Source organism: Vombatus ursinus, unplaced genomic scaffold (assembly GCF_900497805.2).
Source record: "Vombatus ursinus unplaced genomic scaffold, bare-nosed wombat genome assembly UNPS02014818.1, whole genome shotgun sequence".
NCBI lineage: Eukaryota > Metazoa > Chordata > Mammalia > Diprotodontia > Vombatidae > Vombatus > Vombatus ursinus.
The window spans coordinates 25004254-25031340 of NW_020954596.1; the positions used below are offsets into that span (position 1 = coordinate 25004254).

The 27087-nt window shown below is 36.3% G+C and overlaps 1 protein-coding gene across 1 annotated transcript in view; it reads right to left on the reverse strand.

The window, feature by feature from the left end:
• The window catches only part of TAPT1 (transmembrane anterior posterior transformation 1), a 92292-nt gene that overhangs the window by 49929 nt on the left and 15276 nt on the right, over window positions 1-27087 (reverse strand). Inside the window, exons 2-3 of the mRNA XM_027836629.1 lie at window positions 26351-26481; window positions 2950-3068 (exon numbers count right to left, since the gene is read on the reverse strand). Of these exons, the coding sequence (XP_027692430.1) occupies window positions 2950-3068; window positions 26351-26481 (250 nt within the window). The remainder of the gene's footprint in view (window positions 1-2949; window positions 3069-26350; window positions 26482-27087) is intronic.

Below are 27087 nucleotides of genomic sequence, written 5' to 3' on the forward strand. Positions count from 1 at the left end.
AACAACAACAACAACAACAACAACAACAACAACAACAACAACAACAAAAAGTAATTTTAAATGGGAAAATATACAGGTCTTTGAACTGGCATGTTATCACATTTTAATTTTTTTAAATGTGAAGATGCTGTGTGACTAGTATTTTTTTTTATTAAATGGAATTATATTCTACATACTGAATGCATAGTAATTTTGCAATGGGCTAATCTGGCATGGCATTCTTGTTCATTATTTACATTCATTTTGTATGAACATATCTATTTTATGTTATTATAGAATATTTACCAATTTTATAGTTCAAGGAGCAGAGAGTCTGGCAAGTTATTCTCTATTTAGAGTAATTAATTTTGTGAATTCAGACATATCTATGACAAATTTTCCAGTTAAGTATGAAAGAGAATATTAAGAAAAAAGGCAATGAAGACACTATTAGAATGGAAAAATTATGATGGGGGCAGCTAGGTGGCACTGGAAGCCCTGGAGTCAGGAGGACCTGAGTTCAAATCTGAACTCACACACCTAACAATTACTAGCTGTGTGACTCTGGGCAAATCACTTAACCCCAACTGCCTCACTAATAAATAAATAAACAAACAAACAAACAAACAAATAATAATGATGGTTAAAGCTCTATTTTGAAAAGAAATAAAATACTAATGTTCAGTTAATAGGTTATCTTTGAGTTTTACTAGTACATAGCTCCTTCCAGAATCTCTCTTGAAGGAGGGTGCCCAGGCTACCTAGCTCTTCATTTCCACCCAGCTCTACTCCTCCAGACTTGTCTATCACATCCCCACAGGAGGTATCTTCCACCTTGCAAGCTCTTTGATGGCAGGGAATGTCTTCTACCTTTCTTTGTATCCCCAGAGCTTAGCACAGTGATTTGCACACAGAAAGTGCTTAATAAATATTTATTTACTGACATACATTTAGTGGAAAGTATCTGCCCACCCTCACTTTCTGAGTGATATCATAAATGTTACAATACTGAACACAATGTTAGAAATTACTATTTCATTTTCATAATTTTGGAAAAATGAATTTAAGTTTTACTTGAGTTCTGTAAAGTCATTTAGTGCAGCAGAATTTCAGTAAGAGATACAAATGTGTGTGTTCGTGTGTTGCATATGTGATCAACACTCAATGGCCTGCACAACTCAAAGTCTGACTTCCAGAGCAGGTATCAACCTTCATCGGTGAGGGCATCTCCTTGCCCAGGAATATGTCATGCTGATGAAACTGCAGGATCAGGCCCTCTAGAGAGTTTTAAATATGGGTGGCAGGGAGGTGAGACTTGTGACTGTATCAGGGGGAGGAACTACTCACAGTGTGGAAACCCCCCTCCTTCAAAGCAGAGTCTGAGTCATCTGGGACACATTTAAGGTCTTAATGAGTGACCTGGGGAGGCACTGAGAGGCTGGGTAACCTGAAGGAGGTAGGTCACATAGTTGCTAGAGGTCACAGGCAGAACTCCAAGACAGCACTTCGGCACTGGTCACTCTTTACTATATTATTGCCTCTCTACACATTGTGAGGCTACAATGTTTTATCTCAGTTTTGTTTTATCTGACAATCAGTTATCCAAGTCCTGAATATGTTATGTGGACAACACTACTCCATAGCCACGTGAAGCAATATTAAATGAACTATGCTATACATAGTATTCAAATTCAAATGCATAGTCACTTTATACAACATAGCACAAAGGAAAGAATACTCACTGTCAGTATGTCTGTGTTTGAGTCCTCTATCTACCAGGGGCTATATGAGTTTGGGCAAGTAAAACCTCTTTGAACCTCAGTTTCCTCACATATAAAATGGAGATAACACCCATATTACTTACCTCACAAAGTTGTTACGAGGATTAAATGATGGTTGTTAAGGACCTGGTGAATCTTATAACCACATAAATTTCATATATTATCATTATTATTATTCAAGTGAATAGACACTTTATACAACATGGGGAAAAAAAATAACATTTAACTTAAGAGACATAAGATCTGAATTTGAGCTCTAGATCTCCCATTTACTAGCTGTGTGATATGGACAAGCCCTGTCTCCTTAAGTTTCAATTCCCTCATTTGTAAAAAGGAAACAATACTCAATTCATCTATTTCAAAGGGTTGCTGCAAACATCAAATAAGAAAACATACATATATAATATAGCTATTACCCTTAAAAACATTACATAAATGTTATGTTATGAATTTATATTTGCTCTTGATAATTTATAAAAAGCATGCAGTATTAAATGACCACTTTGTATTTAAACAGATATAGCATCTTTCCCACATGAAAGTCAAGGTATTTGGTGAAAAAGCATTTAATCAAATAAATATTTTTGAGCTCTTAAGAGCAACACATGCTAGTAGCTATAAAAAGAGTAAAAGGGCTTCCCTTGAGCTAACAGAAATTATTAAAGTTGTGTTAATCCATACTTGCTAGTCTCATCTTTCTGGGGAAAGAAAAAATATACTAGGGAATACAGGATCATGGATTCTTAGAGCTGGAAGGGATTTTAGAGATCAACTATCCCAACACCCTCATTTTACAGATGTGGAAACTAAGCTCAATGTCATGTGATTTGTGCAAAGTCACAAAGCTAGTTACTGGGAGAACTAAGACTAGAATATGGGCTTCCCAACTCACAGTCCAGTGACCTTTGCAATATGCCAGCTTCCTATTAAATTATTCATTTGATCTTATTAGTAAAAAAGAATGTTTGGAATCCAAAACCTGGAGGATGAACATTTAATCATTACTACTTGCACTGAGGGTTGGATCACAAGAAAATAAGTGGGAATTTTATCTTAGGTTAATTTGCCCCTTAAATGTATTTGCAAGGTCTATTTAGAATAAAATTATTCAGTGAAAACAATCAGTTCTGACAAACAATGAAATAATGTAAATATTTTTAAAGTAAGCAATGATATTTAAAAAACCTACCTTAAGCCATAACAAGGCAAAGTGAAGAATCGGAATAATGCCAGAAAAACTCTCAAAGGAAGTAAGGTGAACACATAGAGAAATGCATCCAGGCACAGAAAGATTCCAAAAATCATAAGCTAGATTTTTTTTAAGAGAAAGAAAACAGTACATTATTTTTTAAGTCATTTAGGAAACCAAATTTTTAACAAAGCAAGTTTAAGAACATCAGGCATTTTATTTCTCATCACTAATTACTTTATAGAGATTTTGTTCCAAAGGATCATCTACAATTTTTCCCACAATATGTCATCCACTTTAAACAATCACCCAGAAGAGTAGCCTTTGAACAGAAGGATGGAATATTGAATACAATTTATTAAGCCTTTACTCATTCTTTAAATGGTTTTATTTAAAAAAAAAAACTTATAAAGATCTACCTCTAAATTTGACTCAAGTTTCTTTTTCAGCATGAGGAAGGCAGAAAGGTGAACTGGACTGAGGTTCAGCCCTAGAGTCAGGAGACTCCCTTCGAAGTCCTGTCTGACATTTACAGGCTGTGTAACCATGGGACAAATCATTTAATCTCTCAGTCCCTCCAGATAACTCTCTAGGCTTTTAAGTTACATAATTCATCCATCTGTATCAGTAAAGGGAGTTTCCATACCAATGAAATCACAGGTCTGGGCCAAAAATAAAAGGTCCTATTATTTGGATAAAACATACGACATAATTTGTGAAATGACCCTTAATGTTAAAAGAAAATCCACAAATTTCTTTTTCTGCTCACTAATTTTACATATCTCTAAAACGTAGTCCAGTAAATTTACTCTATTCAGAAGATAATTTTCCTAATTTAAGATAGGAATACTTCCCCCTTTTTTGTACAGATAATTTTTAACCTCAACATAAATCTATATCAAACAAATATAGCACCACATTTCATAAACTCAGGCAGGGGCATCTTTTGGAGGTTAAAACTTGTCACAAACTAAGTTACATTTTCTCAAACGTAGGCAATTCAGTTGTAATGTATGCTTAAATAGAATAGAAAAAGGTTAACTTTTTTTGATGATTTAGAGTATTATTATTAAACTGTGCTTTAATACAAGGGTTATATTGAACCACATTGTGCTTTTGCTCCTACATTAAACGGCCTATGTCATTCTTCTATGTACTTTTTAAGTTTCATCTCCTCCTTCTGCAATGAGTCATCACATATCTCTGCTTTATATTTTCCATAATTCTAATCTATCATCATAATGTATACCCAATTGTATAAGTGAGGATATAAAACTGGATCTAGAGCAAGGTGAGCTTCATATCAGATATATTCACATATTTTTCTGTTTTCTTCTCCTTGATTGAGTTGCTAAATGGTTAAGTTTATTTGCTAAAGTCTGTCATTCCATATCCATTTTATTCAGTGAAATGGAAACCATTTCCTCAAAGCTCTTGATAAGCTAGGAACATTTAAGTATCAGAATTTTAGACTTATAAGGTATTTTAGGGGTCACTGAAACCAAGTTCTTTTATGTGATAGAAACTGGGAGCCCAGTGAAGTTAAGGAACTTCCCCAAGGGCTGGAACCCCTGACTCCTCATACACTAACAAGTTTACATTTCTGACATATTCTAAGACTTCATCAAACTTGGATAGAACTACTCACTCTAGAGTTCATCATTAAATTTTTATCATACTGTTTCTGGATATCTTTCAAGAACTTTCAGTCTCTGAGTTAAGTAGTTTGTTGGGTCTGAGATGGACTAGAAAAAGCACTGAACTTAAGTAAGATGAGACATGAGGTTGAATTTTCCCCATGACACTTAGTAGCTATGTGACTATGGGCAAATCATAACCTCTCTGTGCCTAATTTTACGAATTGATTATCTATGAAATGGAGCTAATAAATATCTGTAGTGCCTACCCAGCAAAGCTGAGAAGACAGAAAAGAATTATAAAGTGTTCGGCAAAGTCTTATCTCTCTATGTAGTAAGTCACTATAAAAACCTATTTCTGAAAATTAAATACTTATTTTTATTGAATTAAAAGGAATTTACTTTATTTCTAACATTCTTTCCCATTTTAAATCTATGGATCTACGACAGATCAATCAATCAACATTTATGCCAGATACTGTGCTAAGTGATAAGGATATAAAGAGAGGCGAAAGACAGCCCCAGCCCTCAAGGAGTTTATGATCTAATGGGAGAGACAACACGCAAACAAATATATACAAGGCAAAATATGCAGGATAAATAAGAAATGACCCCTTTTTGAATACTTTTCCCATAGTTCTCACTTATTTTCTATTTTTCTCCTTAAGCGCTCTCATTCCATTGATAAAAACAGTTTTGTTTTGTTTTTAACTCTTGCTTCATCTCTTGTAGGAATTCTGGTTGAGTTTGTGCCAAGTTTGATTTGATGCATTCTTCGTAGTTGTTTTGGAGTCATTCTCTTCTTCTGAGTTTGCGTCTTGAGCATCCCTGCCAGCATGATAGCTCGCTTCTCTTTTTTAAAAATTTATCTGCTCACTCTTCCAGCCTACTTCCAGACTTCAAACGTGAGATTAGGTCTGAGTTTTGCCACATTTCTGAAAGGAAGGTCTGCGCTGGTCCTATTGCTGCTTTTTGGGGAATATTGAATGTTGCATTATTCCAGAATCTCAGCAAAAGGCTCGGTACTTACAAGCTTTCAGTGCTCCCAAAAGGGTCTGATCCAAGGCAAAGTCTGCTTTGCTGAACCTCCTGGTCTGAGCTCTGAAAATCACCTGACCTGAGTCTGGTGCTATACAAGAGTACACTACTGCTAGCCTTAGCCCTTATCATGCAGCTGGAAAGCTCTATTGGTTCAAAGTGAAAGAATTGTAAGCTCACCTTTGGTCTGGTTTTCCTGTCTTGAATATTCCTCTGCTGGCTGAGCTAGATTCTAGAAGTGAGACCTTGTTCTGAGCTTGGGATTTGAGTCAGACTACTACTGTTCCTGGCTCTGAATTTCCTCCTTTCTCAGTATACTGTCCAGGGACTCCCTACCTGTGAAAGACAATGTTACCTCTGTAGCACAGATCCCCTCTCACTCTACCCTGCATCTGTGACCCAGGATTAATAAAGCTGCTAGCTAGGACCTATACCCAAAGCAGCCTTGGTGTGGGTCTGGTCCCAAGGCTAGGACCTGATTTTCTGCTGGTGTGCAGCCTTTCCCTGGGTGATGAAATGCTCCACCAGCTGCGTGCTTCTGCCCCAACTCTGTCCTCAGTGTCTATATACCTCTCTGTTTGTCTCCCTATGGTGACATGGACCAGACAAAGAACTCACTGTATCTTTTTTTAGATTTCTCCATCAAGATTTGGTCTTGTCTGGTGAATTTCATAGATCTCTTTGGTGAAGTTGTGGATAGGATCTCAGCTGCATTGCTTTCTTCTAGTCTACAATCTTGGCTCTGCCCCCAACTGTCTTTCTTTTTGCTTCTACTTGTATTTCCAGTGCTTAGCACAGTGCCTGGTGCAAAGTAAGCATTAATAAAAGCTTTCTGACTTGACAAAACTAATAGCCTTTCAACTATATATGTGTATACATGTGTGTGTGTGTGTGTGTGTGTGTGTGTGTGTGTGTGTGTTCATTACATGATTTTGTCAGATGATTTGGTGTTTGGGGTTTAGGATAGAGAAACAGTAGAAATTTAACAGTCAATAAACATTAAGCACGTACTACGTGTAAAGCACTGTACTAAGCACTGGGGTTAAAAAAAAAAGGCTTCTGTCCTTGAAGGGCTTATAATCTAATGAAAGGGGAATTTTTATGAAATATATAAGCTCTCATGTATTCAGATTCATGTAATTTTTGTCACTGAAGAGCATGACCAATAGTTTGATTCATGTATACACAGTATAATCTCCAGTGGATTCTGGGTAAGTAGGTAATTACTAATTCTTCTTCTAGAGTAAATCATAAAGACAAAAGAAGCTGGCAGTAAGGATAGGAATAATCCACAGGAATTTTTAAAAATTAAGTTCCAACTATGCTAACTACATTTCTCCTTCACATACATATGGTGATAAACAGCTAAGACATGGTTAGTAAGGTAGAACAAAATGAAAAAAGTGGAAGAAAATGGCTAATAAGGAGTTGAAATCCAAGGCATGCAAGAAGAAGAGAGACCATTTTGCTTCCTTTGTTGAGGTCAGCTCACTAGCTCCATATGAACTAGATCAATATTACTACATGCAAATGTAATATTTTGTGGATATGACTGCAGAATTACTTTCATTGATCTCTGAAAAGTACTAGACAATACCTAAATAGGAGCAGTGTAGCCAGACTAGAGAAGGTAAAAATGTCTGGAATTTTTTTAAAAGAAAGAGTGTGGAGACTGAAAAGTAAGACTGGTGACTTCAACTTTCATTTCTAAATAATTTTTTTTTAAATAACATGTTACTAAAAAGAAGGCAAGTGAACATCTAGAACAGGAAATCACAAAGAACCAGTATGCCTTCATTAATAAGATGTCATGCCAAACTAATTTAATTTCCTTCATGATGTGGTTGAAACAGTACAGTAGAAAGAGCAATAGCTCTGGAATTAGAGGATCTATGATGAATTTTCAATGACAGTATGCATAACTGGTGGGACACTGAGCAAGGTAATTAAATCCTCTGAGACTCAGTTTCCTTAACTCTAAAATGAGGGCACTGGACTAGATGGCATCCCTTTCAACTCTTACAGTGTTAGACATGGGGAAAGCTGGACATGTAGCTTAGCTAAATTTTAGCCAAGAAACTGGCAAAATTTCCAAGACTTTTATTGTGGACAATATGGAATAACAAGCTACATGGTAGTATAGTTACGTGGTTTCAAAACTGTTTGAATGACTAGATTGGACAGAGAGCAGACATTTATGGGCCCATATCAACTTGAAGGTAGGGCTCCACTGACCCACCTTAGCAATCTGTCCTTGACCTTCCAACATTTTTATTAAAAACCTGGATGAAGACAACAATAACTTGATTATTAAAAGGGAATGCCACAATTAAGTATGGGATAACTAACATAAGTGACAGATTAAAAGACCCCAGCTAGTTAAAATATTAAGTGAAATGTAATAAGGCAAAATTGAATAAAGATAAATGTAAAGTCATAATTGGAGCAAAAAAAATCAATTTTACTAGCACTAGATGGGAGGAAACAATAACAGCTCATGTGAAAAAAAAAACCTCTTTGTGGACTTCAGTGTCAATGAATCAATAGTGTGACATGGGAGCCAAGGGGACTTCCAGTTTAAATGACCCTGTGTTGGATTAGACAGAAGCTGAAGCCCAACTCTCCCAGTTTTACTTCAGCAAAGATCTAAAAACAGAATCAAACTGAATAATGGCCCCAAAATCCAAAAAGAAACTTTAATATGCTAAAGCTGTAACAATAGTAATAACAACAATAAAAACACAGAGAGAAGCTACAAGCACTGGAAACAGAGTTCCAACACTGAAGCAAGTATGAACACAAGCAAGCAAGTCAGAAACTCTTGGCAACCTCATGAAAAAGGAAATCCTTAGCAATATCTTGGTGTGGGAAGTTCTAGAGAGTGTAGAAATCAACAGAGGAAATTAACACTGCTTCTCAAAAAAGCTGACCACTGCCAGGAGGGTGACACATGCTTATGAATCTTCTGATTCAAGCACTGCTTTTGAGGGAGAGGCAATAAATAGCTGCCATATATCTGATAACTACTTTGTACAATGTATAACTTTTCTAGAAGAGACTCTGTAAGTCCCTTTTGGGAAAACGCTAGACACCAGCCATACCTAAGCTTTGTTGTAGAGAGTTTACATGCAACTCCAGGATAAGGATATAATGTATCAGATATTTTGAGAAGAATTTGACTCCCCTTATTGGGGTCAGGCTGACTGCAGGATAAATTCAGGCTTTGCATAAGTATAGGGAAAAAAAATCACTGTGGGAAGGGAGATTGGAAGGGGAGGGGAGTGTCTCCTGGGGCACAGGTAACACTTGAATGATAGAAGTGGTATAAAATACATCATCAAGGGCATACACATGACTAGCAAATGAGGAAGCCAATCATGAAATGGGAATAAGAAATAAGAGATGAATAGCCTGAGTGTTACAATGATACCTATAAAATACCAAAAAAAAAAAAAAAAAAAACCAACAAAAAAAAAAAAGAGAAGAGCAGCTAGGTGGCACAGTGGATAAAGTACTGGCCCTGGAGTCAGGAGGACTTGAGTTCAAATACAGCCTCAGACAATTACCAGTTGTGTGACCCTGGGCAAGTCACTTAGCCCCAATTCCCTGCCTGCCCTCCCCCCACTTCCCCCACCCCTGCAAAACAAACAAACAAATAACAAAAACAACAACCACCACCCAGAGGAAGGTCTCCAGTAACTTACACAGATACATGGAAAAAGGTAGATAGAAATCATATGATAAGGTGATCTGCATTGATGAAGGGATAACCCACAGAGCCTGGTACATGATCCCACCAACTTTGAATACTTACATATGCAAAATACCATATTTTTTAAAATAACTTCTAGTAGTTATTTCCCCATATAATTTTATACTATTACATTGCTTTAAAAAAATTCAGTAAAAAAAAAAAGTGATTACTCCTCACGCTACTATCCATAACTAAAATATCTGAGAGTGATAGACAATGGTATAGTGGCTCCATATGTCCTCCCATTCTGCTTGCTACAGTACAATCTTGCTGGTTCTGGAAATGTATAACTTTTCCCAATTCCAGGTAGCAAAAGACTAAACAATAACTGATCCAATGATTTTGTTCTTTCTCTCTCAAAATCTCTCCACTATGGCCTTGGGTATTGTTGTTACTGCTTCAAAATGACTCCCACCTCTAATAAAATTAAGATAAAAATGAATCATAACAGTGTCCCAAGCTTGCAGCAAATTGCTAAAACTGCCACACTGAGGAGAGAGATGGAAAGAAGCCATCTTTAAGAGCTAATAGTGTGCCAGACCTTGTACTAAATGCTTTTCAAACATCTCATTTTATCCTCACAACAACACTGAGTTAAATCCTATTATAATCCCCATTCTACAGATGAGAAAACTGAGGCAGGTAGCAGTAAAGTGATTCAACCAGGGTCACATAGGTAGAAAGTACCTGAGGCTGTGTTCCTGACTCCAGGTTGAGCACTCTATCCTAACAGAGAGACATGGGGAACAACTGCTTATCTCCCAGTTGTTGATATTCTGTGGCTACTTCCAGGCCTAGAATTTTCTGCCCCGCTTTCACCACAAAGTTTTCTTGTACGTCATTCATGAAATACTTAAAAATGAGAAAAACAAAAACAAAATGGGTTTTAAAAAAAAAGTTCACACAAAGCAGTAAATATGTTACGAGTATAACACATGAGGCTAACTGCTTCTCCATATCTCCATAAAATTTGAAGGAATGTTGGATGAAAAAGAAATTATACTTCAAGGAACATATGGATTTGAACAACTTTTATTTCAGTTTCAGGAATGGGAAAAAATGGAGCTTTCTTAAAATGGTAAGTATTATCTAAAACCAAGGGCAAGTATTATCTGTATTGAGGATAGGCAAGAAGTCTTCCCAATAAAATCAAGGGTAAAGTAAAGATGTCTATTATCACCACTATTATTCAATATTGTTTTAGAAATGTTAACTATGGCAATAAGACAAGAAAAAGAAATTGAAGGAATAAAAATAGGTAATGAAGAAACAAAACTATCACTCTTTGCAGATGATATGATGGTATACTTAGAGACTAGAGAATCAACTAAAAACCTAGCTGAAATAATTAACCACTTTAGCAAAGTTTCAGGATATAAAATAAACCAACACAAATCATCAGCATTTCCACATATTACCAACAAAACTCAACAGGAAGATATAGAAAGAAAAATTCCATTAAAAATAACTGCAAACATTATAAAATACTTGGGAGTCTACCTGCCAATACATGCCAGGGACTATAGGAACACAATTACAAAACACTTTTCACAGAGATAAAGACAGACAATTGGAGAAATATTCATTGTTCATGGGTAGGCTGAGTCAATATAATAAAATGACAATTCTACCTTAATTTACTTATTCAGTACCATGCCAATCAAACTACTAAAGAGTTATCTTATAGAGCTAGAAAAAATAACAACAAAATTCATCTGGAAGAATAAAAGGTCAAGAATATCAAGAGCATCAATTTTAAAAATGTGAAGGAAGGTGGCCTAGCAGTACCAGATCTCAAACTGAATTACAAAACAGTAAGCATCAAAACAATCTGGTACAGGCTAAGGAGGTGGATGAATGGAATAGATAAGGTACATAATACACAGCAGTAAATGACCATAGTAATCCAGTGTTTGATAAATCAAAAGATCCAAGTTATGACATCCATTTGACAAAAACTGCTGGGAAAACTGGAAAGCAGTTTGCAAGAAACTAGGCATAGATCTCATACTGTATACCAAGATAAGGTAAAAATGTGTACATAATTTAGACATAAAGGGTGAGCTCAATCAGCAGATATGGGAAGCATGGAAAATTTTACTTGTCAGATACATGGATATAGGAAAAGTTTATGACTAAACCAGAGCTAGAGAGCATCACAGGAGGTAAAATGGATAATTTTAATTACATGAAATTAAAAGGGTTTTGCACAAACAATAACAATGCAGCCAAAATTAGAAGGAAAGCACTGGGAGGAAAAAATTCTTTTAAAGCAATAAAGGACTCGTTTCTCAAATACACATGAATTGAGCCTTTCCCCAAGTGATAAATGTCAAAAGATATGAACATGCAGTTTTTAGAAGAAGAAATCAAAAAGCTCTAAATCACTATAGGTTAGAGAAATAAAAATTTAAATAATTCTGAGGTACCAACCTAACACTTATCAGATTGGTTAATGTGACAGAAAAGGAAAATGATAAATGCTGGAGGGGATGTGGGAAAATCAGAATACTAATGCACTGTTGGTGCAACTGTGAACTATTCCAACCTTTCTGGAGAACAATTTGAAACTATGTCCAAAGGGCTATGAAACTCTGCATATCCTTTGACTCAGCAATACCACTACTAGGTCTATATGCCAAAGAGATCAAAGCAAAGGGAAAAGAACAGATGCATACAAAAATGTAGCATGTTTTTGTGGCACTGGAAATCGAGGAGATGCCCATCAATAGGGGAATGACTGAATAAGTTGTGGTATATGTTTGTGATAGAATACTATTGTGCTATAAAAAATGACAAGGGGGAAGGTGGGAAAGAATTTGGAATTCAAAATTTTTTAAATGAATATTAAAAATAAATAAAAATTTAAAAAAATATATTGCAAAGAACAGATTTGAACAATTCTTATTTCACTTTCAGGAAGATACAATAGGGCATTTTTGTCAGATGGAAATGTGACTATTACACTGTCTCAACAAATATTTAATTCTCTATTGCTATTAGATGCCACAATAAATCACTATTAATAAACAATAAAATATGCTGTTTTTATTAAATACACTAAAGATATATAAACATATAGATTTACCCTCAAATTTATTATGTGCTATTAGGAATTTCCCCCAAAATATTAAAAAGGTCAATCAATGGCAACCACTGATTTTTTTTTTTAGGTTTATCTAGTATTTTCTTTCCCTATAACAATTACACTAAATTTTATTTTCAACTAAAGGTTAACTAAATAGCTAGTAACATCACCTTCCAAACTATTATTTCAAGTTCCATCCTTGGCTCTCTTCTTTATAGTCTCCTTTTCAGTGATCTCCTCTGTTTCCGAGGGTCTAATTATTATCTCCACATAAATGACTCCCCAAATTTATATACCTAGCCTAAATTTCTCTCCAGAACTGTGAGTCCATCTTTCTGTTGAACATTTGGGTGTTTAATTGACCTTTTAAACTTAACATGTCTAAAACAGAGTTCATTGGCCAAGCAAGGAGGTACAATGCAAAGAACACTGGCTCTGGAGTTAAAGGAAGTGCATTCAATTCAGCCTCCTATACCGTGAGTGTGTGCCCCTGGGCAAGTCACTTGACCTCCACAGGCCTAAAAAATGAGAGGGCAGGACTTAAATGACCTCTTTGGCCCCCTTCCAGCTCTAGATCTATGATTCTATCATCTTCCCAACTCAACCTCCTCCAAACTTCCATTTTTTTCTGCAGAAGGTACCACTACCATCTTTCTAGTCATCCAGGTTCCTAACTTTCAAGTCATCTAATCCAATAAGTCATCTGCTAAGTCATAAATTCTACTTGCACAGTATCTTTCAGATATCCCATCTCTTCATTTACATGAACACCATATTTGTTCAGGACTCATTGCCTTGCACCTATTTCACTCAGCCTCTTAATTTGTCTTTCTGCATCTGGTCTCATCTTTTCTCTCTCTCTCTCTCTCTCTCTCTCTCTCCCCGCCCCCTCCAAAACATTGCCAAATATCATAAACACATGATTTTCTTAATCAAAACCTCCAGCGACTCTCCCTAATTTTGCTCCTGTTTAACTTTTAGTCTTACATTACTCCTTTTCATGTACTCTGCATTGCAGCCAAACAGGCCTTCTAGGTGCTCTCACCTTGACATACCATAATCCCATGTCCTGGCATTATTACAGGCATGGATGTACTTCTTGTCACCTCTGCCTTTCCTTTAAAGTTTAACCACCATGAAACCTTCCCTGATCTCCTTTTTTACTAACGTGCTCTCCCCACTCTCTGCACAAATTATCTTGTTATGCTAAGTATCTTAACAAAAGGATATATATATATATATTTTTTTTTCAAGGGCAAGGATTGTTTTATTTTTCTACCCCCAGCTTGGTATTTGTACATAGCAGACAGACACCTAACAAAAAATTTGTTGAAAAGTTTCACCAGAAGTCACAGAATTGCTGGATAGCACTAAGAACAATACACAAACATAGTTAACTTCTACCTGCATGGTAAAATGTCACCACCAATAGGAAAATAACTGCTTTTGTTCAATTGCCTATTAGCCCTAACCTGAGTGTATATTTAAACTAAAGGCTATCAAAAATAGTCCTACAGTTCTATGTCTAAAATGGGTAACAAAAACAGAAAGTGAAATTTTATTTTTGTAAGGAAGCTTGCTATCAAAACTTAAAAGTCCTGACAGATCATCTAGTCTAGAGTAAAGGACTAGGCAGCTAGGTGGAGCAGTGGATAGAATGTGAGGCCTGGATTTAGGAAGATATATCTTTCTAAGTTCGAATCTGGCCTCAGACACTTACTAGCTATGTAACCCTGGGCAAGTCACTTAACCCTGTTTGTCTCAGTTTCCTCATCTGTAAAATGAGCTGGAGGTTCTTTGCCAAGAAAATCCCAAATGGGGACACAATTGAAAAATGACTGAATAATAACAAAGGATTAGAGCCTTACATAATGGCCAGAGGCACGGTTTGACATCAGAAGACCTAGACCACATTCTTAGATCTGACACTTAACAGCTATGTGACCATTGGCAAGTTCCTTCCCTTCACTGGGTCTCCATTTTATTTTCTCTAAAATAGGGATAATAATAATAATAATAATAATAATGATAATAATAATAATTAAACTACCTACTTCACAGGGTTGTTGGTAGGAAAGCACTTTGCGGACCTTAATGTTGCGTATAAATAAGAGCTTGTTTCTATTCTCTATTACACTATAAATTCCATGTATGCAGAGACTATTGTATTATCTAAATTTTTGATCTATCATAGTCTTACTTTTACATAGTAGGTAATTTTAAAAAGTAGTTACTTACCAAACAGTAAATGGAACCTTTAAGTCTCTCATGGAATTTTGGAAAACACTTGTTCTACCTCATCTGCCACGTGAATTTCTTTAATATTTATGCAAATCATGTGGGCTAGCATTTGTCTATTCTCCATGACTTGAATAAAAATTGTGCTTAGACAAGGGAAGGTTGTGGTGTCAGGATAAACAGCACAGATCCCCAACTGCCTCTATGAAGAATAGAATAAGCTAAAAATCTGCCTGAACCGATGGTGCCTGGCAGCTCTGTTCACTCTGTGCTCTTACTAGAGTTTACTGCTACCCTTTGTAGTACTAGGGCAGCAGCTACTACAATGTCACTGTTGGGGCCTGATTTTGCCCTTCTATGCCAAAACTGGTGTTGCAGGCCTCAATGTCACTGTACCTGACTGTTCTATCACAGTTGATGAGGGCAGGAAACAAGTGACTCCAAAGGATTCTAGCTGATCATGGCAAGACTTAGATTCCCCTTCCTGTTAGTGGAAATCCTCTCTAATTCAGGAATGTGAAACTACTGACATTTTGACTCAAAAGACTGTCACTAAAACTAGGAATGTTTTCAGGTCAGAATCACCCAGTTATGTTCAGGAAAAGATACAAAGTGGAAACAAAAGAAAAAAAGAAAAAAAGAAAAAGCAACAAAGTCAGAGATTCTTCTAGGTCAGTACATGTGTAAGTAATAGCCTTTTTGTCAGGGTCAGAATAGAAACTTTTTAGACTGATGCAGCACCCCTTGCCAGTACTCAGCAAAACAAGTGGGGTGCAGCTGGCACATTTGTACATATCCCCAATACCAGAAATGTCTCAAGACTGAGGGGGAAAATCAAGCATTATCCTTTCAAGTGCCTTCCCCAATAGCTTGCACCAAAGAAACACAATAAAGTCCATGTGGCACAATTCTAGTTGGCCACTTCTTGTCAGGAAGTGACCTGACAAAGCCACTCTTCTTTTTCAATCTTCTCTTTGAGATATCTTGACAATAAATTCCTAAAGACTTTTAGGACTGTGTTGCTCCAGCACAGATCTTTTTCTTCCACACATCAGTTCATGTCCAGTCATTCTACCAGATTTCATCTTATGTCCCATTTCTATTTCCTCACATAACACAGTGGGCACTTAGGTGCTAAGTATCTAAATGTGCTCATTCCAAGGTCACTGAAGAGAACAAATAGTTAAAAAAACATTAACAAACCCATTCTCATTTTCTGTTTACTTGTCTTCTTGGCAGTTTCTTCTGAGTGCTCCTGGGATGATGTGGCTCACTTGGGTCTCACGCCAAGCTTTCTGTAAATTTCACTTTTACTGTTTTCCACTTTTTAAATGAAGCTCTAATTTTTCTGCCATCAATCTCAGTAGTATTTTACAAATGACATTTATTCCAAGCTAATTTTTCCCCTGGCTGCAAAGTGTCTCTTGCTAGCCAAGGGAGTTTATGGGCTATTGTGGCAACTAATTTTTATTAGATGAAATTTTGCCGAAATCATGACAATTTAGGTCACTATCTTTGTCCTTTTCTAGTTGCCATTTTTCTACATCAAAAACTCCTTGGACTCATTTGAACAGGTCAGATTAAAGCGGCTATAGTATGCAGTGTCATTTTTTTCATCTTTATTCTTTTTTTTTTGGCTAGGCAGTGGGGTTAAGTGATTTGTCCAGGGTCACATAGCTAGTAAGTGTTATGTGTCTGAGGCTGGATTTGAACTCAGGTCCTCCTGAATCCAGGGCCAGTGCTCTATCCACTGCGCCACCCAGTTGTCCCCATCTTTATTCTTTATCCCAATTTGATATTGACTTTGATCTTTGCTCTAATCAGATGTTTGTCTGACTGTACATATTCGGATATGGTTTTCCATCAGTAAATAGTCATTCTAAGACTTTTTAGATATAGTTAGTTTCATTTTTTTAAAATGCTGTTATTTGATGTCAGCACTTTTAATTCTCTTTTCAAAGAAAGCATTCAAGTAGCACAAACACAAAAAAGAAATAGAAAGAGATAGGGAAAGAGAACAAGATATATGATGACAACAATGTAAATTAATAGATCCCTAAAAAGAAGTTAAACTCTGAATGAAAAAAGACTGGCAAAGGCCTTGGAAACAACATAAAGAAAGATTCTGCTTCCTACATGGAAGAGAGTGCAGAAGACTTGTTGGGCAAAGTATTACACATGTTGTCAGGCTTTGATCAGATGTTTTTATTTAACTTTTTCTTTGCCACAAGGGAGGGTTCAATCTGGGGGAGAAGAGGTAGGGTAGCATGTGATGTAAAGATAAAAGTTATCAATAAACTATTTCTTTAAAAAGGACAGCATTAGAGAAACACAGATGTGAGGCTTCCGAATATCTATGAGCCTTTAGCCTTTCATTTCACAAACCTGATTTATATTTTTTTAATATACTTTTTATCATCCTCCCTTCTACTTATCTTTGTACTGAAGTCACCAACTACCAAAATGGATAAGGACTTCAAACCACCCTTTATTTAAAAACACATAATTTTTAGTGTGGAGAGAAGTTCTATGAACAAGTTGAATGTGGGGAGACTTTTGGAGAGAGTGGAAGCCTTAGCAAACATAAGAAAATACATTAAAGAGAGAAATTCTAGTTCGAGCATAACGAACAAGGCAAAGCTTTCAGCCAGAGGGGAAATATTTTAAAAAGCGATACCAGAAATAAATGCTCTAAATGAAATAAACATGAGAGAAACTCAGGTCTCAAAACATCATGCTTTAGCTCTCCCATACGCTAGCCAAACCCCAAGACAAAAGGGAAAACATTCCCTGTCCTCAAGGGGCAAAAGAATGGGAAGACACTACACCAAGTACAAAAAACTCAAGGAGGGAGACAACATTAAGGAAAATGTGATGAGAAAAAAAGTTCCTTTTGAGGGTGGCACCTGATCTAAGGCTTGGAAGAAGCTAAGGATTCTAAAGAGCAGAAATCTGAGACAGAAGTACCTGCCAGGCCCAAGGAACAACCTTGATTGAGTGAAGTAACCAAAGTAGGGAATGGAATAATAATTCTGGGAACAGTAAGCAGGCCATTTTGCCTGAAATATAAAGTACACGCAGAGATAATGTGAAATAAGTCTGGAAAGATAGGCTGTCATTTCTAAAATATATAGACAACTAAGTCAAATTTATAAGAATACAAGTCATTCCCCAACTGATAAATTGTCAAAGGATATGAATAGGCAGTTTTCAGAAGAAGAAATTTAAAAAATGCTCCAAATCACTATTGATTAGAGAAATGTAAATCAAAACAACCTTGAGGTACCACATCACACCTATCAGATTGGCTAACATGACAAAACAGGAAAATGATAAATGTTAGAGATGGGAAAATTGGAACACTAATGCATTGTTGGTGGAGTTGTGAACTGATCCAACCAATCTGAAGAGCAATTTGGAACTATGCCCAGAGGGCTATAAAACTGTGCAAACCCTTTAACCCGGCAATACCACTTCTAGGTCTGTAACCCAAAGAGATCATACAAATGGGAAAAGGACCCATATGTACAAAAATATTTATAGCAGCTCTTTTTGTGGTGGCCAAGAGTTGGAAATAGAGGGGATGCTCATCAATTGAGGAATGGTTGAACAAGTTGTGATGTATGAATGTAATGGAATACTATTGTGCTATAAGAAATGATGAGCAGGTGGACTCCAGAAAAATCTGGAAAGACTTACATGAACTGATGCTGAGTGAAGTGAGCAGAACCAGGAGAACATTGTACACATTAAAAGCAACATTGTGCAATGACTTTGATAGACTCAGCTCTTCTTAGCAATGCAAGAATTTAAGATAACTCCAAAAGACTCATAATGGAAAATGATATTCACATCCAGAAAAAGAATTATGAAATCTAAATGCAGATCGAAGCATACTATTTTCTCTCTCTTTTTTTTGTTTTTTCTTTCTCGTGGTTCCTCCCATTGGTTCTAATTCTTCTTCACAACATGACTAATGTGAAAATGTTTAATATGAATGTATATGTAGAGCTTATATCAGATTGTACTCCATCTTGAGGAGGGGAGAAGGATAAAAAGGGGGAAAAAATTTAGAACTCAGAATCTTATGGAAGTGAATGTTGAAAACTAAAAATAAATTATTAATTTAAAAAAAAAGAAAAAACAAAGGAAAGGAAGGCTGGAGTCAGTTTGTGAAGGGCTTTAAATGTCAAGGTGTGGAGTTAGTATTTTATCCTATGGAGCCAGAGAAGCTTGATAAGGAGAGAGACATGATCAGGTCTCTGCTTTAGGAAGATGATTTTGGTAGCTCTGTGGGGTATGAACTGGAGAGGAGTGAAACAACAAGAAGAGGGGGAAAACTTTCAGCCTAAAAAGATACTTTATTGAATATCAGGTAATTTGTACCCCCAGGAAAACCCTGTCTGTGTAATGAACATCAAGTTTTCAACCAAAGGATAATCATTAAGGAACATCAAAGAATTCATATTAGAGAAGTACAGAAATGTAATGAATGCAGAAAACAATTAGGCAGAGCAAAACTTTAATGCATGTAAGAAAATCCACACCGAAGAAACCCCTTTAAATATCATCAATAAAGCAAAGGTACCAGTTAAAGGAATTATAAAGGTGAAAGCCTCCCCACAGTGTGAATCTCCATAAATGAAGATCATTAAATCTGCAGATGACACTGCTGGGAGGGGTAAGTAACACACTGAATGGTCAGGATCCAAAAAGTTCTTCTTGACAGGCTACACCAGTGGTTCTCAGACGGTGTGCCCCAAGTTTCACCATGTGTGCCAGTAAATTCTGGATGTTATTGCAGTTAAAAGTATAAATAATTTTAATATAAATTTTACTTAGCCAGCATATGTAGCATAGTATTTGCAAAATAAGCAAAACTTACCTATTACAGTAACTTCCTAATTGACTTTCAGCAAACTGCACTCATTATTCTCTTTAGCACCTATAAGAATCTTGGGCTCTGAAAGGTCAGTGTCCTCTCATCTTGCCTGGAACCCATCCTCACCACTTCCCAGCAGGAGCCTGCATTATCTCCTGTACTCTCTCTTACTTATTATGTGTTGCCCTCTTCCATTAGAACATAAGCTCCTCTAGAGCAGAGACTGACTTGTTGCTTGTATCTGTATCCCCAGAGTTTAGCAGTGCCTGGCATGCACTAAGCACTTAGTCCTGTCCTATCCTATCCCATCTATATTAACGTCAAAATACAGCAGACACTGAACTTGCAAAGGACTCCACAAAAGAGCTGCTCTTACTCGAAGAAAGCTATATATGAGTCTCCAAACTCTCCTGTACTGTTGCCAATTTAAACGTTAATTGTTCAACACAACCTTACCACAAGAAAATACTATGCTATGAGCATTTCACCAAATATATTAAGATTAAACTTAATAGGTATGAATGTGAAAGCCATTCAAAATGTCAATTTTACAGGTACAAGACAGGGGTGGAATGATTTTTTTTGATGGGGGTTTGTAATGTGGCAACTAAAAAAATGAATGTACTCTTAAAGAGGTATAGTTTCCTGAACGAGGAAGGTGAGAGTTCCTGCTATAGTCTGTCCTTGACAAACTATATCTGGAAGGCAGTTTCCAATTCTAGGTACTACATTTTAGGAATGGCACAAACAAGCTGAAAAGTATCATGAAAGTGACCAAGATGGCAAAGGGCTCTGAGAACATGCTATATGAGAATCAGGCAAAGGAAGTGGTGAAGAGAAAACTTAAGGAGATATCGTATCTCTCCTTCAAGTATCTGAAGGACTGTCACATGGAAGATAAACTAAACTTTTTCTGTCAAGACCCAGAAAAGAAAAAAAAAATTCTAAAGTGGCAGATTTCAGCTCAATATAAGAAAAAACATTCCTAATATTTATAGCTAACAGAATTGCAATGTACTACCTCAAGAGATAATGGGTTTCTCTTTACTACAGGCACTCAAGTACAGGGTAAGTGTCCCTTTACTGGTCATTTCCCAACTGCCTGTCACCCTTTGGACTTCTCCACCATGGTCTTCATCCTTCAAGATCACATCAGCCTTCAAACTAACATTTTGTCAGCTCTGCCCTTGGTTATCCTCCCTCCCCCTCTCTGAAAGACAGGGACCTCTCTTCCCACAGCCTCCATTTAAGAAGGGCACCCAGTCAACAGATTCAAGGGAAAGATTGTCCACAAACGAGTGAGTGAATAAATGAACAAAAGAAGCATTTATTAAGTGCTTACTATGTGCCAAGCACTGTACTATGGATACAAACTGAAAAGGGAGGCAGTCCCAGTGCTCAAAGCAGCTCACATTCTAATTTGGAGAGATACCACATCAAGCAGCATTTAGCTGCAGGGCAGATGGAAGTGTCTAGTGGTCTTAAGAATGCCGCTTTAGGCCCATAGGGAATAGGACTAATTGAGGAAACAGAGTTGGCACTACGAGATATGGAGCGATGAGAAAGAGAAATTGGTCCTAAGACTGAGATTGAATCAGTGGGCAAAGATTGAAGTCTGAAACAGCAGGCATAAGGGATTGGGGACAGACAAAATAGTACAGAAAGTAGAATGAGTACCACATGTTAAAAGTCAGGGCAAATGTGCCACTTGGGCAATAAGATATTTTGGGGAAAGGGATGTCAAAGAAGACAGGGCCAAGTTTACTAAGGAAAGAAAGGGAACAGCTATTGAGGTAAATATATATAGGAATAAATACACAGAGCTGACCCAGGGCAGACCTTAGGTTACAACAAAAAAAAAAATCAAGCATAAGTTTTGTGCAAAACTTTCTTCAATAAGTAACAAAAATAAAGTATTTTAGTCACTTCAGGTTAGAAGGTATTAAATCTTTATCTGTACCTTCTATACCTTTTTTTTTCCTTTGCTTCATCCCCATAACCTTCAGGAGGAGGGAGAGAGATGTACAAAACTTACAGGTGAAGAACATGGAACAGTTGAAATATGTCTCAAATCCCAGCATTTAAAAATGTTCAACTCCTCATAGAGCAACTATTCTCTCCTTGAACTGCCAGTAGAGGATTATGGTGGTACAGTGGTTAGAGTATCAGTCCTGGAGTCAGGAAGACTCATCTTCCTGAGTTCAAATCTGGCCTCAGACACTTACTAGATGTGTGACTCTGGGCAAATCACTTACCCCTGTTTGCCTCAGTTTCCTCATCTGTAAAATGAGCTGGAGAAGGAAATGGCAAATCATTCCAGTATCTTTGCCAAGAAAACCCCAAATGGGATTATGAAGAGTTTGACATGACTGAAAAACAACTAAGCAATAGATAAAAGGAACTGTGGAGATCATAAAATCCAATTCACTCATTTTCACAAATGAAGAAGTCCTAAGGTCATACAACTACTCAGAGGTAGGACCAAAACTAGAAAGCTGGTCTCCAGAACCTTGATTCCAGACATTTTCCCCCTTGCCTCACTGATTTTAGTGGAGGGAAGGGAGAAACTATTATCAAATTAGTATAGAAAATTAAAATATTATTAGGAGACCCAAAAAAATACTGAAGAAAATAACACCTTAAAAAACAGCCTAACCCAAATGGCAAAAGAGGTCCAAAAAGTCAATGAGGAGAAGAATGCCTTAAAAAGCAAAATTGCCCAAATGGAAAAGGAAGTCCAAAAGTTTACTGAAGAAAATATTTCCTTAAAAATTAGAATGGCGCAATTAGAAGCTAGTAACTTTATGAGAAATCGAGACATTGTAAAATAAATCCAAAAGAATGAAAAATTAGAAAACAATGTGAAATATCTCATTGGAAAAACAACTGACCTGGAAAATAGATCCAGGAGAGATAATTTAAAAATTATTGGACTATCTGAAAGTTATGATCACAAAAAGAATGTGGACATCATCTTTCAAGAAATTATCAAGGAAAACTGCCCTGATATTTTAGAACCAGAGGGCAAAATAGAAAAGGACAGAATCCACCGATCATCTTCTTAAAGAGATCCCCAAGGCAAAACTCCTAGGAATATTGTAGCCAAATTCCAGAGTTGCCAGGTCAAGGAGAAAATATCGCAAGCAGCCAGAAAGAAACAATTCAAGTATTGTGGAAACATAATCAGGACAACACAAGATTTAGCAGCTTCTACATTAAGGGACTGGAGGGCATAGAGTATGATATTCCGGAGGGCAAAGGAGATAGGATTACAACCTAAAATACCCAGCAAAACTGAGTGTAATCCTTCAGGGGGAAAAATGGACATTCAGTGAAATTCAAGCATTCTTGATGAGAAGACCAGAGCTGAATAGAAAATTTGATTTTCAGATACAAGACTTAAGAGAAACATGAAGAGGTAAACAGGAAAGAGAAATCATAAGAGACTTATTAAGGTTGAACTGTTTACATTCCTGCATGGAAAGATGATATTTGTAACTCATGAGTCCTTGAGTAGTTGGAGGGAAAAAAATTATATGTATGTAGATAGAAAGATAGATAGATTGATAGATAGATAAAAAGAGGGCACAGGGTGAGTTGAAGATGAAGGGGTGATATCTGGAGAATAAAATTAAGGGGTGAGAGATTATACGGAGAGAAGGAGAAAGGGAGAGGTAGAATGGGTAAATTATCTCACATAAAACAGACAAGAAAAGGCTTTTACAGTGGAGGGGAAATGAGGAAAGGTGAGAAGGAATGAGTGAATCTTAATCTCATCAGATCTGGCTTAAGCAGAGAATAACATACACACTCAATTAGGTATGGAAATCTATTATCCTACAGGAAAATGGGGGGTAAGGGGTCAAGAGAGCAGGAGGATGATAGAGGGGAGGGCAGATTGGGGGAAGGGGTAATCAGAAGCAAACACTTCTAAGGAGGGACAGGGTCAAAAGAGAGAATAGAATAAATGGGGGCAGGATAGGATTAAGGGAAATATACTTAGTTTTTCACAACAAAAAAAAAGGAAATTAAAATATTAGAGTAAAGTGCTATGAAGATTGAAATAAAAATAAGTACAATATTAAAATATTATTTTCAGTTGATTTTGCTAAATATTTATGTTGGCATTAGGTATTATCCAATTATTACACTAGAAGAAAGTTCTAAAAATGTGACCATTAATAAACTGGATTGGTAAGAACAATCAAGTGCCCTTTTCTTTTGGTTTATACAGTAAACATGCTAGTGATGTAGAGTGAGAGATCTGCAACAGCAAAGTTTTTTCCTTTAAGTTTTTACATAAAGTCTTATTTTCTTTAAAAAGATCAAGGTTAGCATTTTGTCACATGCAAAAAAACTCTACTACCATATTAAAGTTGCAAATTTAAATACATAACAGTGAAGAAAAAATCCTAAAACAATATATACAATATTGATTTCCAGTTCATTGTATCAAAAGTTTCTAAAACTAAAATCACACCACTGTGAAGCAAAAGCCTTAACTAAGCTTCTGCTTTTCTTGGAGTACAAGATTAAATTTTTTTAATGAAACTCCAAAAGGAAATGTTGTATTGTAGTTTAAAAGAAATAACTCTTTTTATATATATTAAACAAATATGATTTGCAGTATGTATCTGTCTTTTAAGCAGTTGACACAATAGCCTATGAGGCTTATCAATAGTGAATGAATTAGCTCTCTATGACCTTGATAAAAATCTTGTTAGATCACATATTCTTTCATATTACTCTTCACTCAACTACTTGCTTATTTGCTTTTGATTGTAGTTCAGTTGTTTCAGTTGTGTCTGATTGTAGTTCAGTTGTTTCAGATTCTTCAAGACCCCAAATGGGGTATGCCTGGCAAAGACACTGGTTTGCCATTTCCTTCTCCAGTGTATTAAGGCAAACAGAGGTTAAGTGACTTGCTCAGGGTCACACAGCTAGATGAGTGTCTGCAGCTGGATTTGAACTCAGGTCTTCCTGATTCCAGGTCCAGCACTTTATCCCCTGAACCATCTAACTGCCTTGCTTATTTGCAAGCTCCTAAAAAAATTTTAAAAATCTCATTCAAATGAAAATGTCTTCATGCCCTCCAGTATTATCTGAAATGTTCTATTCTCTGATAGCCCCTTCCTCAGGCCATTTTTAAGCATATTTCTGAGCCGTTCTTCAAAAAAACTGTCATCAAAAACATATTACAAAACAAGAATGAGTTTTGGTCTCTATTTTCCCAAAACTACTTTCTGTCAGAAGTACAGATCATTAGCCCAGCTGAAGTATAGGGATAGGAATAAGGCAATGTATCCTTTCGAATCATGACTTTTTCATTGTAAAACTTCCAGAAAGTAAAACAAAATTGTTTTATGATTCCTAGTCTATTAAGACAATATTTTTATATTTTAAATAACTAAAGTGAAAAGCTAAACATTTTGAAGTTCACCATCAAAACAAAAATATTGAAGGGTAACTTTTCAATCTAGCAATTTTTAATTGGAAGCTTTCAAGTCCACTAACTTCAATTCAGAAGTTAAATTTAAGTTACTTCTTTATCTCTTCACTCTAACAAGGAATCCAAGAAGATGAGGCCTAGCTGCAGGGATTTATAAGGCACCTATAGCTTAGCACCTATTATTTTAGTTAGCAACTAGAGAAATGACAACTGCTTTCCTACCAGATCTGATTTGGTTCCATTAGGTTACATCAAAAAAGTGATCAGGAGAATAAAATATGTGAAAAGGAATAAAGTATTAAAGGATGCTAAGCCTGCTACAGATAGAGGAAGCAAAGGATAGATGATAGGATTTCCCTCCAGATTTGAGGTTGGTGTTTTCTTTTAAGAAGGCCAGCCAAAACCCATTCATTTTCTATTAGACTCCATTACCCCAGAGGAACAGATAGAAATTTTTTTTTTCAATATATAGGTTTTTTTGATAGGTGGGGGCTATAAATAAAATATTTCAAATATTTCCTTACCTTGGATAAGAGAAGGTAGAGGGCAGATATCAGAGATCTACACCTAGATTGTCTACTTTAGGAGGCAGCCCAGGGCAGACATCCCAATATTTCACACCTAGTTACAAAACTTCATCTGCCCCTGGGCCAGTTACTCTTCCTCTCTTCGCACTTCCCACCCCCACCCCCCTAATTTTCAGCTTCTTTTTGTGTGCTGGATATCCCAATAGACTGTAAGCTCCTTTGAGGGCAGGGACTGTCTTTTGTTTTGCTTTGTATCCTCAGCACTTAGCCCAGCACAGCACAGCACAGTACAATACCTGAGACACAGTAGGTGCTTAATAAATCTGTATTGACTATTTTGAAATAGATAATTCATGTTCTATAATTACTTCCTTATAGACTACAAGTTACAAATTCTGAATGATGGAAAACTGAGCTACTTAATAAAATGTCTCTTTTAGCAAACCAAAATGGAGAGTTAAAAAGAAAACAGAAAAAGGGATGAATACCTTTGAAAAATTTATTGGGAGATAAGGTCAAATGGGATAATTTTTTTAAATTAGAGAACAATCTTTCATTAAACCTATCAGTATTCTATCACTAGAACTCTGATTATACTAAAAATATAACTTCAATATTCTCTCTTTATTCTAGAATTCATGCTCTTTTGACTTTTGAGATAACATTATACCCATTATCTTTAACATATGTCAAGTTTGTTCTGAAGAACTTTTATATGACTAACATTTTGACATGAGTAACATTTCAAAAATAAGTCTGTTTTTAATGAAAAAAAAAAAATACGATACCTTTTCCAGTTCTCTTGGTATTCGCATACATGTGTATACTCTCTCTCTTCTTTCTGTATATTTTGCCTCATTATGTTCAAGGAAGTACCCTCTTGTTAGTTCAGCACTGAGGAACCTCAACAATGAAAGCTCTATAGAAAAATAAAGTGACAAAACAGAAAGAACAGTCAACAAGCTCTTACAGAGTAACTTACACTTTAATTAGGAAAGACACATAGTACACAGATGAAGCAACTAGAGAACAATATAAGGCAATATATGATTGAGCACTTAGCAGAGTATTATTATGCACATAGTTGAATGTTCCTGGATACATGCTGAATGAAGCTAGATTCAATTCAACAGACATTTATGAAAGCACCTACTATGTGCAAGGCACAGTGTGCTAAGTACTGGGTGAATACAACATGTAAACAGATGAAGTACAAATGAGTTAATTTGAGGAGGGAGAGAGCACTAACAACTTGGAAATCAGAGATTTCCCCAGGAGTTAGCATCTGAGTTGTGCCTTGAAAGAAATTAAGGCCTGTAAGAGGCAGAGGTGAGGTAAATGCATTTCAGGGATGGGGGGCAACCCATACAAAGGCAAGTGGAAAATGGCATGTCCAGTTCTGGGGGCAGCAAGGAGGCCAGACCTTGAGTAGAATGCTGAATGTGTGAATGGGAGTAAGATGAATAATTTTGGAAAGGTAGACTAGAGTCTAATTGTGAAAGGTTTTAAATGTCAATGTAAAGTG